Here is a 14312-nt window from a genome sequence, read left to right on the forward strand (position 1 = left end):
TTTATGATGTCTTCTTATTTGAAACATGGTATGACTTTTTATTTGTTCCAGTATTTCCTTGTACTCTTTAGAAATGTTTTAAAGTATTCTTTATATATGTTTTGCACACCTATTGTTAAATTTCTTTCTTCTTTTTGGTTAGTGTTTATTGGGGTCTTTCTCCCGTTATATCTCCTACCTGCTTTAGATAAAGCTGCAGATTTTCATAGATTATTTTGTACTGTACCACTTTACTGAATTCTTACTGTTTTCCTTTATTTTTTCGCATGTACTTTGTATATTTTCTAATGTGACTTCTGGTTGTTTTTTTTTAATTTATGAACATTATATTGCTATTAATATTAATCTTTATCCTATATGTTGCGAATGTTTCTCATTTTGTTGTCATTGTTATTAATGTTATTAATATATACCTGAGATTCTTGAAGGGATGACCCATTCTTTCTCATTGCTGCAAGATAAAAAAAAATTTTTTTTGTTTTCTGGCAATTTATCTTATTAATAATTATTTATGGGCCTATATTTACAACATCATACTGAAATGTTAACTTTTCATCCGACTCATCCATGTTTGTTCATTTATTCATTCAGTATATACTAATCGGTATGAACATACTAATTTAGTGCCTACTATGTGCCAGCCACTGTTTTAGGTACTGAGGATGGAAGAGGGGATATTGATTTAGCTTTTGTTTGTGCCTACTTTGTAGGAATTCCACTATATAGAAGATGATCTGTATCGAACAAAGAACACATTGCAAAGCAGAATTAAAGATCGAGAAGAAGAAATTCAAAAACTCAGGAATCAGGTATGAATCAGCATTCACAACTTGGGAAAAGATACCATTGTAAAGCTACATTTTTACAAAAGGATATAGGAAGACTTTTTCCCATGTTTTCACATGAGTTCTGGTGTTTCAGTGATGAGATAAGTTATTTTTAACCTGGTATAGAATTTTCATCTAATACCATTGAGTCTACACTTGCTCTGTTCTGTGACTTGCTTTTTATAGAGATATCTTGTAGCCAAAGTCACTGAGGAGATGAGAATTACCCCCAAATTTCATACCTTCTGATTTTAATGTGGTTGTGCTGATTGCCAGTTTCATAATTGTGGTTTCTTTTTCCTGAGAAAAATCCAATGATAAATCATCCTATTAATAATTGACAGGTCTTCCATAAAGTCACTAAAACCTTTTTTTAATCTTGAAAATGTAAAACATACAGAAAATGATGGTACTCATGTGCCTGCTACCCAGATTTAAAAGCCTTGTATCATTAACTGAAAGAATCACACATTCACTTAGCCTGTAAATGTACATTGTCATTTCCTCGTTTGTATTTAGATGATTGACTTTATATATAATGGACTTATCAATCATTTAAATAATTTACATAAAGATTTATTAATATTTTTTAGTTAGCTGAAGTTTGAAACATGAAAAGTCAAATAATTTTGGTCTTCTCAGGTCTCAGACTGAAAAGTAGTCCATAATTTCAAATGTTTTGGACTATTTTGTCTTAATTTTTTATGAGTTGGGAACTGCTGATTGGGAGCGCTCCCTCTCCTTCCCTTGCCTACATTTATGAAATACTTACAAATGGTAACATGACTTGGTAGCAGAAAGTCAAAGAAAGAAAAGAAGGAGCAAAAACCACCAATTGCTTTAATCCTTAAACATTTCCATATTTACTAAATACTTATTGAATACCTACTAGGTCTAAAATATTGTCCTATTTTTATTAATCAAGAATTAACCATAAGAAGATTTCTCTTAAAGATTTTTCATCTAATTAGAACAGAACAACCTTTGTCTGATAGAATGAAGTTGACTTGTACAATTTAAAAAGAGATAAGCATCTTAACATGTTTTTTTTAAAAAATCACACAGAGTAAGATTTATCTGAATGAACAATAAAGAATTCTGCCTTTGCTTATCTTATTACTTTTAGACCTCCTAGGAGAACATGTTAAAAAAAAATTGGGTTACCAGTTTGAATATTTTTTCATTCTTTAAAAACTATTGCATGGGAGTAGATAAAAACATATGGAAAAAAATGAACCTTTATCTTTATCCCTAATTAGACTTGTAAAGTTAAAAAAATTAATTTGGGATGCAGCTAGGCCTAAGCTGTAGAGCTTCTAGGAGAATCTTTTTGTAGTTTAGTGGAAGACAGATTTCTTACAGAGGACACAAAAAGCACTAACCATAGAAGAAGAAAATGATAAATTAGAATTCATCAAAATTAAAATTTTCTGCTCATCAAAAGACATTGCAAAAATGAAAAGAAGTAAGCCAGGGACTGGGAGATGATATTTACAAACATATATCTGACAAAGGATTTATAATCAAGATGGGAGCAATTATTAATAATAAAAAGATGCACGCTATTTCTTTTAAATGGGCAAAAGACTTTCCAAAAGAAGATACTGGCATACCTCATTATATTGTGCTTTGCTTTATTGCACTTTGCAGATAGTACATTTTTTACAAATTGAAGTTTTGTGTCAACCCTGCATCAAGCAAGTCTGTCGATACCATTTTTCCAACAGCACGTGCTAACCTCATGTCTCTCTGTCACATTTTGGTAATTCTTGGAATATTTCACACTTTATTTTTTCATTATTATTATATCTGTTACAGTGATCTGTGATCAGTGGTCTTTTATGTAACTATGGTAATTGTTTTAGGGTGCCTCAAACTGCACCCATATAAGACAGCAAATTTAATTGATAAATGTCTTGTGTTCTGAATGCTCCACCAACTGGCCTTTCCCACATCTCACTTCCTTTCCGAAGGCCTCTCTATTCTTTGAGACACAAGAATATTGAAATTAGGCCACTTAATAACCCTATAATGGTCTCTAAGTGTTCAAGGAAAAGGAAGAGTGGCATGCCTCTCACTTTAAATCAACAGCTAGAAATGATTAAGCTTAAGGAGGAAGGCAGTGTTGAAAGCCAAGATAGGCCAAAAGCTAGACCTCTCCTGCTAAACAGTTAGCCAAGTGAGTGCAAATGAAAAGTTCTTGAAGAAAATTAAAAGTGCTACTCCAGTGAGCACACAAATAAGAAAGCAAAACAGCCTTATTTCTGATAAAGAGAATGTTTGAGTGATCTGGATAGAGGATGAAACCAGCTACAACATTCCCTCAAGCCAAAGGCTAATCCAGAGCAAGGCCCTAACTCTCTTCAATTCTGTGAATGCTGAGAGGTGAAGAAGCTGCACAAGAAAAGTTGGAAGCTAGCAGAGGTTGGTTCCTGAGGTTTAAGGAAAGAAGCTATCTCTATAACATAAAAGTGCAAGGTGGAGCAGCAAGTGCCGATGGAGAAGTTGCAGCAAGTTATCCAGAAGATCTAGCTAAGATCATTGATGAAGGTGGCTACATTGAACAACAGATTTTCCTTGTAGTCAAAACAACCTTCTATTGGAAGAAGAGGCCATCTAGGACTTCCCTGGCTAGAGAGGAGAGGTCAATGCCTGGCTTCAAAGCTTCAAAGGACAGACTGACTTTCATTAGGGATTAACACAGCTGGTGACTTTAAGTTGAAGCCAGTGCTCATTTACTATTCTGAAAATACTAGGGCCTTAAAAATGATTCTGAGTCTACTCTGCCTATGCTCTATAAATGGAAGAACAAAGCCTCGATGACAGCACATCTGTTTACAGTATGGTTTACTGAATATTTTAAGCCAACTGTTGAGACCTAATGCTTAGAAAAAAGATCCCTTTCAAAATATTACTGCTCACAGACAATGCACCTGGTCACCCAAGAACTCTGATCGAGATGTACAAGTAGATGAATGTTGTTTTCATGACTGCTAACACAGCATCATTCTGCAACCCAAAAAGCAAGGCATAATTTTGACTTTCAAGTCTTATTATTTAAGAAATACATTTTGTAAGGCTATAACTGCCATAGATAGTGATTCTTCTAATGCATCTGGGCAAACTAAACTGAAAACCTTCTGAAAAGGATTCACCATTCTAGATGCCATTAAGGACATTTGTGATTTATGGGAGGGTGAAATATTAATCTTAGCAGGAGTTTGGAAGAAGTTGATTCTAACCCTCATGGATGACTTTGAGTGATTCAAGTCTTCAGTGGAGGAAGTAACTGCAGATGTGGTAGAAATAGCAAGAGAACTAGAAGTAGAAGTGAAGCCTGAAGATGTGATTGCATTGCTGCAATCTCATGATAAAACTTATACAGAGGAGTTGCTTCTTAAAGATGAGCAAAGAAAGTAGTTGTGTGGTTTTTTTTGTTTTGTTTTGTTTGTTTTTGAGATGGAACCTACTCCTGGTGAAGATGCTGTGAACATTGTTGAAATGGCAGCAGAGGATTTTGGGTATTACTTAAAACTTAGTTGATAAAGCATCAGAGGGGTTTGAGAGGATTAACTCCCATTTTGAAAGAAGTTCTGTAATTAAAATGCTATCAAACAACACTGCATGCTACAGGGAAATCTTTCATGAAAGAAAGACTAAGTCGATGTAACAAACCTCATCATTGTCTTATTGTAAGAAATTGCCACAGCCACCCCCACCTTCAACAGCCACCGCCCTAATCAGTCAGCAGCCATCAACATCAAGGCAAGACCCTACTCCTGCAAAAAGAGTACAACTCACTGAAGGCTCAGATAATTGTTAGCAATTTTTAGCAATAAAGTATGTTTTACTTAAAATATGTACATTTTTTTAGACATAATGCTATTGCATACTTAATAGACTACAGTATAGTGTAAACATAACTTCTATATACACTGAGAAAACAAAAAGTTCATGTGACTCACTTTATTGAGATATTCACTTTATTGCAGTGGTCTGGAACTGAACCCATGGTGTCTCCAAGGTATCTCTGAGGCATATGAATGGTCAAATAAGCACATGAATAGGTGCTCAAGATCATTAGTATGATACATACCACTATACACTAAAATGGCCAAAATTAAACAGATTGGCAGTGCCAAATGTTGGTGAGATGTGGCATAACTGGAACTCTCCTACCCTGCTGGTAGAAGTGTACAGCGGCACATCCACTTTGGAAAACTGGCTGTTTCTGATAAGGTTAACATCTAACCTATGACCCTGGATATTAACTCCATGTAAATGAAGACGTATGTCCACAAAAAGACTTGCACATTAATATTTCTAACATGTTTGTTCATAAATAGCTCAAACTGGAAACAACCCAAATGTCCATCAACAGGGAAATGGATAAATTACCAACCACTTGTCAGTTAAAAAAAAAAAAGCACAACATGGATGAATCTTTTGTTAAAACGTCCCACACAAAAGTATTCCTACTGTGTCATTCCATTTATAGGAAATTCAAGGCAAAACTATTATAAATTCTAGTGATAGAAATCAGAACAGTGGTTGAGGTAATGAAAATATTTTTTGTTTTGATCTAGGTGGTTACACATTTATCAAAACACATTTATTTATTGTTTTCATAAAATCTGGGTATTTCATCACTGTATGTCAGTTCCTTTCTTTCTTTTTTTTTTTTTTCTTTTTTAAAAGAGAATCTTGCTCTGTTGCCCAGGCTGGAGTGCAGTGGCGCATTCACAAGTCACTGTAGCCTCAGAAGTCCTTGGCTCAAGTGATCCTCCTGTCTCAGCCTCCTGAGCTACTCCCTGAGTAGCTGGGACTACAGATGTGAGCCACCACTTTTGGCCTATAAATTTCACCTTGACTAAAAAATATTGAAATAGGTTGATCAGGGGATCACAGTACAATCTTAAAATTGAGCATTCTTTTTTTTAATAGTAAACCTTAGTTAGGTTATACTCAATATAATTCCATTCGGTAGTTATTTGTTGTGGACCTAATCCTGTGCTTAATTTAGGGCTATAAGGGATTCAGAAGAAAGGAAGCTAATTTTTTGAGAGCCTACCATGTGGCACGTACTATGTTAGATGTTTTATAAGTTACTTCATTCAAGTAAACATAACATCCTAAGAGCGAGGAAACTGAGGCTCAGATTTGATAGCTTTCTCAAGATTGTAGCTAGAAAATGACAGAGCTGGGGTTTTAAACTTAGACTATCAGCATTTTTTCAAAACCGTATTGATGTAAGGAGGGATTCTTGCCCTCATGAAGCTGACTTACTATTTGTTGAGGAGGCAGAATTGACCCCCATAAAATGGTGTCATCAGAGTGACTGATCAAGACATTCAGAAGAAGGCTGAAATCAGCATGGTCTGGAGCGGCTGAGAGGGTTCCAATAAAAAGGCTTTGAGGGCAGGTGGAGCTTGGATAAGAAAAGAGGACTGAGTTTCTGAACACGGAAAATGTGACTAGCAAAGCAGAGGCTGGATGGGAGTAGAAGGAGGTGGTGACAGACAAGACACAAGGCCAAGTATTAATAGAAGATGGAACAAAGGAAGTTTATTAAGTACCAGCTGTCAGCTAGACCCCACTAGGAAAATGCTCTCATTAAATGCCCTGGGCAACAGGTACTGTTATCCACACTTACAGATGAGGAAACAGATTTAGAAGGATGTAGCAATTTGTCCAAAGTCAAATAGCTGGAAAATTGCAGAGCAGAGGTGAAAACCTAAGACTGTGGTCTTTGCATTGCAGCACAACTGTTAGATTATGGAGGTTTTTGAATCCTGATTGAGAAATTTAAACTGGGTCCTGTAAACCTGTGCTTTGAAATAATTTTGACCCTGATGCTTCCGTAAGAGATACAATTTACATCATGTCTCAATACTCACAGGCTCTTACATGTACAAAACCGAAACAGGAGTTTGACAAGATAATACTGTCACATACTGTGTGTTACACGAATATCAGAATATGACCCATTCTATTCTGTTACATTTTTTAAATGTTTATTTTGACCCGCCAGATTGATTTCGTGATCCCACTAATATTTTTGAAAATCACTTCTGTGGACAGTGAAAGAGTCATTGTCGAGTTTTGAAAAATCAATTAATGCCACAATTTACTGTGAAAATATAGTAGTATGATTTCTGTATTGTTTGACTTTCATTTTATGTGATAATTTTATGAACACTTTGCCTTTCAGCTTACCAATAAAACGTTAAGCAACAGCAGTCAGTCTGAGTTAGAAAATCGACTCCATCAGCTGACAGAGACTCTCATCCAGAAGCAAACCATGCTGGAGAGTCTCAGCACAGAGAAGAACTCCCTCGTCTTTCAGCTGGAGCGCCTCGAGCAGCAGATGAACTCTGCCTCTGGAAGCAGTAGTAACGGATCTTCAATTAACATGGCTGGGATTGACAATGGCGAAGGTAAACCAAAAAAAAAAAAAAATGTGAAAACAACATTTCATTCACACCTAATTTTGAAAAATTGCAGAAAGACTATTTTTATTTGAAAAGAAAGAAGCTTTACCCAGTGAAGGACCCAATTTTTCTAATGTGAGACTTAGGCCATTTAGTATTATCACTGGTGACCCAGATAGTAGACTAATATCCCTCACTGCTATTAGACTTGGGGAAAGGAAGCCTGAGGGTTGATAATCATCTTAAAATGTGTAAGATACTTAACAAGATGATGCTGACAAGGCAAGTAATTCAGTAGCGAGGAACTTCCAGGAAACTTTAAGCAAGATTTGCTGGAATAATCTTCCAGTAAATAATTATGAGTATTAAAGCTAATGTATAGTTCATGTAAGTGTATCCGTACTCTATGATTTTAGTAAATCTATAGATTCCTAACATATATAATCAAAAATAATGTTATAGTATAAGCATCAACAGATCAAATTTTTAATCTTAGAACTTCATAAAGTCTACAAGAAGTCATTTAGCAAATCTCTCAGTTCTTTGGCTTTAGATTCTTTTTTAAAATTTAAAAAATGCATATTTTTAAAGAATTATTGGGTGCTAGGTATGGGGATGGGATTCTAAAGTCCCAAGGAGGTAGGGTAGTGAACAGTGAGGAGGCCCAGGGGTAAAGCATTCCAGGCAGAGCAGAGCAGGCACAAAGGCCCTGAGGCAGGTGTGTTCTGGCTGTTTCAGGAACAGCAAGGAGGCCAGTGCAGCTGGAGTGGACTGAGTGGAGGAGAGACTAGTGTGAGAGGAATCCAGAGAGCTTGGAGGAGGCTGGTTAGGCCTGTGTGAGGACTTGTACTCTGAATGAGGTAGGAAGCCATGAAGGATCTTGAGAGGGGTAACTGATCTGACTTGCATTTTAATAGGATGCCTCTGGCTGCTGTGTGGAGAATAGACCTCAGAGGGCTAGGAGCCTAAGCAGGGAGACCGGGCAGGGGGAAGGGGAAGCCCTTGCATTAATCCATGAAAGGTGGTTGTCTAGAGCAGTGGGATTGTGGGGTGGATTGAGGATTTATTTTAAAGGTGCGCTGACAGAATTTGCTGGCAGATTAGATACGGAGTTTGAGACAAAGGAGTAAAGGTTTTTGGTCTGAGCAGATGGAAGGATGGAGATGTTGTGTCCTGAGAAGGGGAGAAATGGCAGGAGAGGCAGGTTGGCAGCAAGAGCAGGAAATGAGAATCATAGTGTTGGGCATGACGTTTGAGGTGCCCATTAGCCATCCAGGTAAAAGTGAGTGGGCAATTGGATGAGGCTGGGGGGGTGGGGGATCTGGGCTGGAATAGAAATTTGGGAGTCCTCAGCCTTACAGAGAAGCTGCCGGCCCTCCATCCTGCTAGCACAGGAACAAAGGGCCAAATAATACTGACTCTAACCAACACTTCGTATTTGTAAACTCTTTAATTTTTGCTAAAATCATATTCTTAGTTTTAAAATTTTTCTTTTTAAAGATATGGAAGCTTAGACATTTTATATAATCATATTTATCTATCTTTTCTTTATGGTTTCATCTACTTTGATGTGATGCTTAGAAGGTTGGCCTTGAGAATTTCTTCCACGTGTAATGTATTTCCAGCTATAATTTTCTTAGAAAGTTAATTTTTGGTGTCAGTACATTAATTTATGTTCTTACTTAAACAGGTACACGTCTGCGAAATGTTCCTGTTCTTTTTAATGACACAGAAACCAATCTGGCAGGAATGTATGGAAAAGTTCGCAAAGCTGCTAGTTCAATTGACCAATTTAGGTAAGTGGTGCCAGTGAGGATGAAGGATGGACTATCAGCCGTTTTTGTAGCATTTTCCTATAGTTTAGGTCATTGTGAGTCCCGTTAGGCAGAGCTGGTATTTAAAGTGACATTTACCTTATTCCTTTTGTGATATTTTAATGCCATGGAATTGCCTCAAGAGGTCTGCCAGTGCCTACATTTTATTGAAAACGATTATCCCTGACCATTTCTCTTCTTTCTATAATAAACTCTATTAAAAAAAACTCTCATTAAATTTCATTGAGAAAGTCTCTATCTCACGTAAAAGTATCCATCTGAATGTTTTATCCTAGTACTTTATCATGTGATTAGAATAAAAGATGCTGCTATATATAACTGACAAAACTCATTTTAATAAATATGTTACATAACAATTTATGTTATATACAGTTATATATAAATTTTTTATACTAGCAGACATCCACCTTATCAAGAAAATGTTTTAACAGTTTATATATAGCCTTGATAAAGTTCTTATCTAAATAATCTGCACCCTTTTTCCTTTTAGTGTTTATAATTAAACACAATTTTAATGAATTGTTTGCATAATAGAGCAATCTTTTCTTACCTTTTTGTATCAGAATTGAGCAATGGTGTTAAAAATAAGAGAATGATACAGTAAGATTCCTGAAGCCATGGGACTAGAATGCCATAGTCATTTTCTCCAAATTAAGCACCTTTGTTTCAACTGTTCATTTATTCAGCATACATAATTTTTAGAGAACCTGTATGTAAGGCATTGTACTAGTGGCAATGAAAGAAGCAAAAAGGTGTATTTGCCTGTACCTATATCCATCTTGGTAGGGAAAAAATGTTGCAAAGAGGTGTGAGTAATAAGGTCTAGTCATCATATTGCTTCCCTACTTACTTTCTCAGATGTTTACTTGAGGTTCTATAGCTTTGTGCCTTTTAGAAGCATGTATCTATGTAAAAGCTCCCAGATTAGCTGTTCGCAGGTTAGTGCCAACCAGACTCTTTTTTTCCCCCATTCACATGGTTGACACCTACCTCATCTTTTGTAACTTCTTTAGTTCCTAAAAGAAAAATGATTTAGAGTTTGCCTCCTATGATTGTGGCCATAGAATTAAGAGAAATACCTTCTGCTAAACCAAGCCCCAAATAATGATAAAAGTATTTGTTTACTATTATGACATTTGTATATAGTTATTTTTCAAGTAATCATTTAATAGTTTACTATAAAAATCATTCTTCTATGGTAGCCACATAAATAATTTAAGGGAGTGAAATTTTTAAAAATACCACTAGCTGTTATCCCAGGAAGATTCATTTTGAGCGTAACTCTCTTCTCTCCCCCCACCCTCATTTGCACAGTATCCGTCTGGGAATTTTTCTTCGAAGATACCCTGTAGCACGAGTTTTTGTAATTATATATATGGTAAGTAAACATGTTTGAAAAAATAAATGCGGCACTTGATTTTTAACTAGTTTTTTTCCACTGCTGATCTTACTGATAGTTTAGCAATCAGTTTTGATAGAATTCATTTTTAGTAATTAAGATTTTTTTCTTAAAATAAGTTATAACTTTTGACAATTCATTATGTGTAGAATATAAATTACTCAAAGGCTTTAACTACAAATAAAATTACCTTTAATGCAGTTTAATAGTTACTTCCGTTTTTAAGGCCCTCTAATGATAAAAATACAATATAAAACAATTGATTTTATTTTTATCATGATATTATAAAGTTGCTTTAATTATTTTCATGTGTTTTGCTTTATTTTCTAAAAGGATCTCAGGTTGATTTACTTGGTTCCAGATTTCTTAGCTCTAATGAAATGGTTACAGTAGCGGGGGATGCCATTCCGTGTGTCCTGTGTGCCTGAAAAGCTCATTAGCTATTCTGAGTGGGTATATCTAAAAGTAGTTAGGTTGACTTAAGATGGGCTGCTTTCTTAAATAAAAGCATATTGAAAAAGAAATATCTCTGTGATCCACTAGAGGGAAGAGTTACTCCTTTAAATAAAAAGTTTTTAAGAAGGGAAAGATGGGGAGAACATAAAAAAAGGGATAGCAACAGAGGGGTGATTTCCCAGGTGTTCGTGATTATGAGTAACACGGGCACCATTGTCACATGATATGTGATTTTTTTGCACACTACAAAGTGGTAAGGCACTTAGTGATGGAATCTCATCATTTCAGTATACCATGAGGGAATTAGTGGAAATTTATCACTGTGGATCATGTACTGGACCCTAAAATCAACCTCTGAACCTTGACACATTATTCCTGTCAAGAACATTATCCCATCTCTTCTTCACCAAACCTTGGCTAAACTCTCTTTCAAAACACAAACCATGACTCTAAGTCTTTCCAGCCAACTTCCTGTATATCTAGCATGTTCAGTCATGCCATCCACTCTGCATTATGACCACCTGAGTGGTTATTTATGTGTACATGTGCATGTTATGAGTTCAAGGCTTTAATCCTCTGAACTGAATTCTGTAGGTATGGCAACTCTTTGTTACCCTCCATTGCACTTAGCTCATTTAATTGCTCGTTCTTTCCTTCATTATTTATCCAGTCCTTAGCTCCTACCATGTTTTAGATACAGTGCATCCCTTAGGGGTGTGGTCCCCCAACCCTGGGTCATGGACCTGTACCGGTCTGTAGCTTGGTAGGGACCAGGCTGCAGAGCTCTGCCTTGCCCCTCCCTGCCACTGTGCTCACCCCATGGAAAAATTGTCTTCCATGAAACTTAGGACCAGGGCCGCACAGCTGGAGGTGAGCGGTGGGCCAGTGAGCAAAGCTTCATCTGTATTTACAGCTGCTCCCCATCACCTGCATCACTGCCTGAGCTCCATGCCCTGCCACTCCCCCATCCCTCATGGAAAAATTGTCTTCCGTGAAACCAGTGCCAAAAAGGTTGGGGACCAACCACTGCCATAGGGGACACAGACACAAATAAGACAAAGCTCCTGCCCTCAATTCACTACACAGTGGGCCTTTGGTAAAGACTGATTTATTGGCCAATCCATAAATTGTTTTTTTCTTTCTTTAGGCTTTGCTTCACCTCTGGGTCATGATTGTTCTGTTGACTTACACACCAGAAATGCACCATGACCAACCATATGGCAAATGAACTGAGTCCGAGTGTTGGGATGATCGGTCATCTTTTTCTAGACTTGGGATCTGCAAAAAGACCATTTGTCTAAAATTCTTGAGAAGGGTGCACAAGATTATTTTATCACTACAAGCTTTTAACTTTTTAAGTTATTATATAAGTATTCTGCTACCTAAATCTTCCTCTTATTTCCTTCAAATGGTAAGAGTTTCTAAAACAGACAATAATTTAACAAGCTCAGCTCTGCTTTTTCTGAGTGGTCCTAATATATAGAGAGAGATACTGGGGTTGTTCACTTCTGTACAGACCATCCTGTATTTTAGGTGACACTGATTATGGGTTATAATCAGGGAAACTAATTGTACTTAGTGCTAAAAATAAAAAAAAATTTCTTTTTTGGTAATGTGGTCTGGCTTTTGTATTTTCATATATTTAACTTTGCAAATAGAGATTTACTTTTTACATGTTGAGGGCCTTATTGGTGTGTAAGTCTTTTGATAAATACAAATATAAAATTTACTGTGCCTTTTTCTATTTTAGAATAATGGTTTTTCATCCCCATTAAACAAGACCTTCCCAGATGGACTTCAGTGAGTAGAGCTAGAAACCAGCAGCGGAAGTCACTTGTGATCCTTAGCAGTTTGCCCGTGCTCCCCAGGGCATGCCTGTGTCTTTCCTCTCCACCCCCTGTGCTGTCTTCCTGGGATTCCTACTCACTCATTGTCCTCCTCCTCCTGTTTCCCTTTTCTCCAGCCTTTACCTTGGGTTAGCCCATGATGTCCATAGCCCCTGCTGGTAACCTTTAGGAGTCAAATCTGTTTTATAACCTGTGCATTTCTAAAACACTCTAGCAGAGATATTATAGAGTTATTCTTTAAGTCCAATATAATGTCTGTTTTGACTTTCATTGTCATCTTCATGCCTGAATTCTCAAGTTGTTTTGTCACCCGAGTACTGGTTTTCTCTCTTCACATGTAATTAATATATGTGGATCTCGGGCTGTGCAAGGCTATAGCCCTTCCTATCTGGGGGACTGTCTTTGAAGCAGTCTGTTTGGTACCTAACTGAAAACTTGACCAGAGTTTCTATTCTTTATGATATCTCTACCTGACTTTAATTGACGTGAGCCCTATAAATCCTTGAAAAGTTTTGATGCACTACTAGATCTGTATGTTTCTTATTTTTCATCAGAAAAGGAAGGTTTAAAGGTCATTGTAGGTGTGTTTGGGCTGTTTTTCAAGTTGGCATCAATGAAAAAGGCAGAAAGTTCCCCATTATATAAAAGCAAATGTTGGGGGTTGGAGGCAGAGACACATGACTAGGTCTGTATGTATGGGATTTATGGCACAGTCTTAAGTCTGATAGCCAATGGGTATCTGAGCTGTTAAGTCAAGGCTGATCTCAAACAGAATAAAGTTAAGAGTTTAATCTTGTTAATATATTTTTATATTTTTTCCCCCTCTCCTAATTTGGAAATATTTCTGGAAAATGATTAAAACCAGGCTACATACTTAAAATGGAAAACAACACATGCTTCTTCATTGTGTATTGCCAGACTTTCTGTCTCTGTATGTCCTCCTGGCTTTTGTTGGGATGTCTCTAAATCTTTTGTTCCGTCTTTACACATTCTTGGCTTTGAAAATAGTTTGACAATGTGCTTCCAGGATTATTTTTTTGCAGTTACTTAAATCTTTAATTGGGTTTCAGTTTCAGTATTCTTGACCTCTAGCAAACTGGGGAATTTTTAAAAGTCCTGCCATTCACTTATCCTCAAATAACATGAAACCTTCTTGACCTAATTAACAGGGTTACGTGAAAGCTAAGTTTTTTCCTTCTCAATCCAATGTATTTATTTGAAGACATTTTAAATAAGTATGTGTCTATATATACATACTATAATAATACATAATACGCACATTATCAGAGCTCTTGTACTGTTTTGTATTTATAGGTGTCAACTGGAAAATAAGATTATTTTAAAATTTTCCTTTCTCTAGACTTTGTGCTTACTGAAAGCTACCATTTCTATTGCTACAGAACAAAAGCTTCAGAGGAAAAGCATGGGTTTTTAAAAAATATTGTAGAAAGAGGCTTTCCTTGTTAGTTCTGTAGATGAGGAAATAGAATGTCTGGGCTTATGTTAAAGCTGGGGAG

At 36.4% G+C, this 14312-nt stretch overlaps 1 protein-coding gene across 4 annotated transcripts in view; it reads left to right on the forward strand.

Moving 5' to 3' along the window:
• GOLGA5 (golgin A5) overlaps positions 1-12673 on the forward strand; it is a 37983-nt gene extending 25310 nt beyond the window's left edge. The window contains exons 9-13 of one of the 4 annotated variants that reach the window (XM_069465237.1): positions 711-809; positions 7039-7264; positions 8949-9054; positions 10408-10471; positions 12096-12673. In XM_069465237.1, coding sequence (XP_069321338.1) covers positions 711-809; positions 7039-7264; positions 8949-9054; positions 10408-10471; positions 12096-12176 — 576 coding nt within the window. In that variant the 3' untranslated portion in view covers positions 12177-12673. The other 3 variants (XM_069465238.1, XM_069465240.1, XM_069465239.1) reach the window with 3 other exon arrangements.
• Positions 12674-14312: the final 1639 nt, after the last annotated feature.

Source organism: Eulemur rufifrons, chromosome 2, assembly GCF_041146395.1.
Source record: "Eulemur rufifrons isolate Redbay chromosome 2, OSU_ERuf_1, whole genome shotgun sequence".
Taxonomy (NCBI): domain Eukaryota; kingdom Metazoa; phylum Chordata; class Mammalia; order Primates; family Lemuridae; genus Eulemur; species Eulemur rufifrons.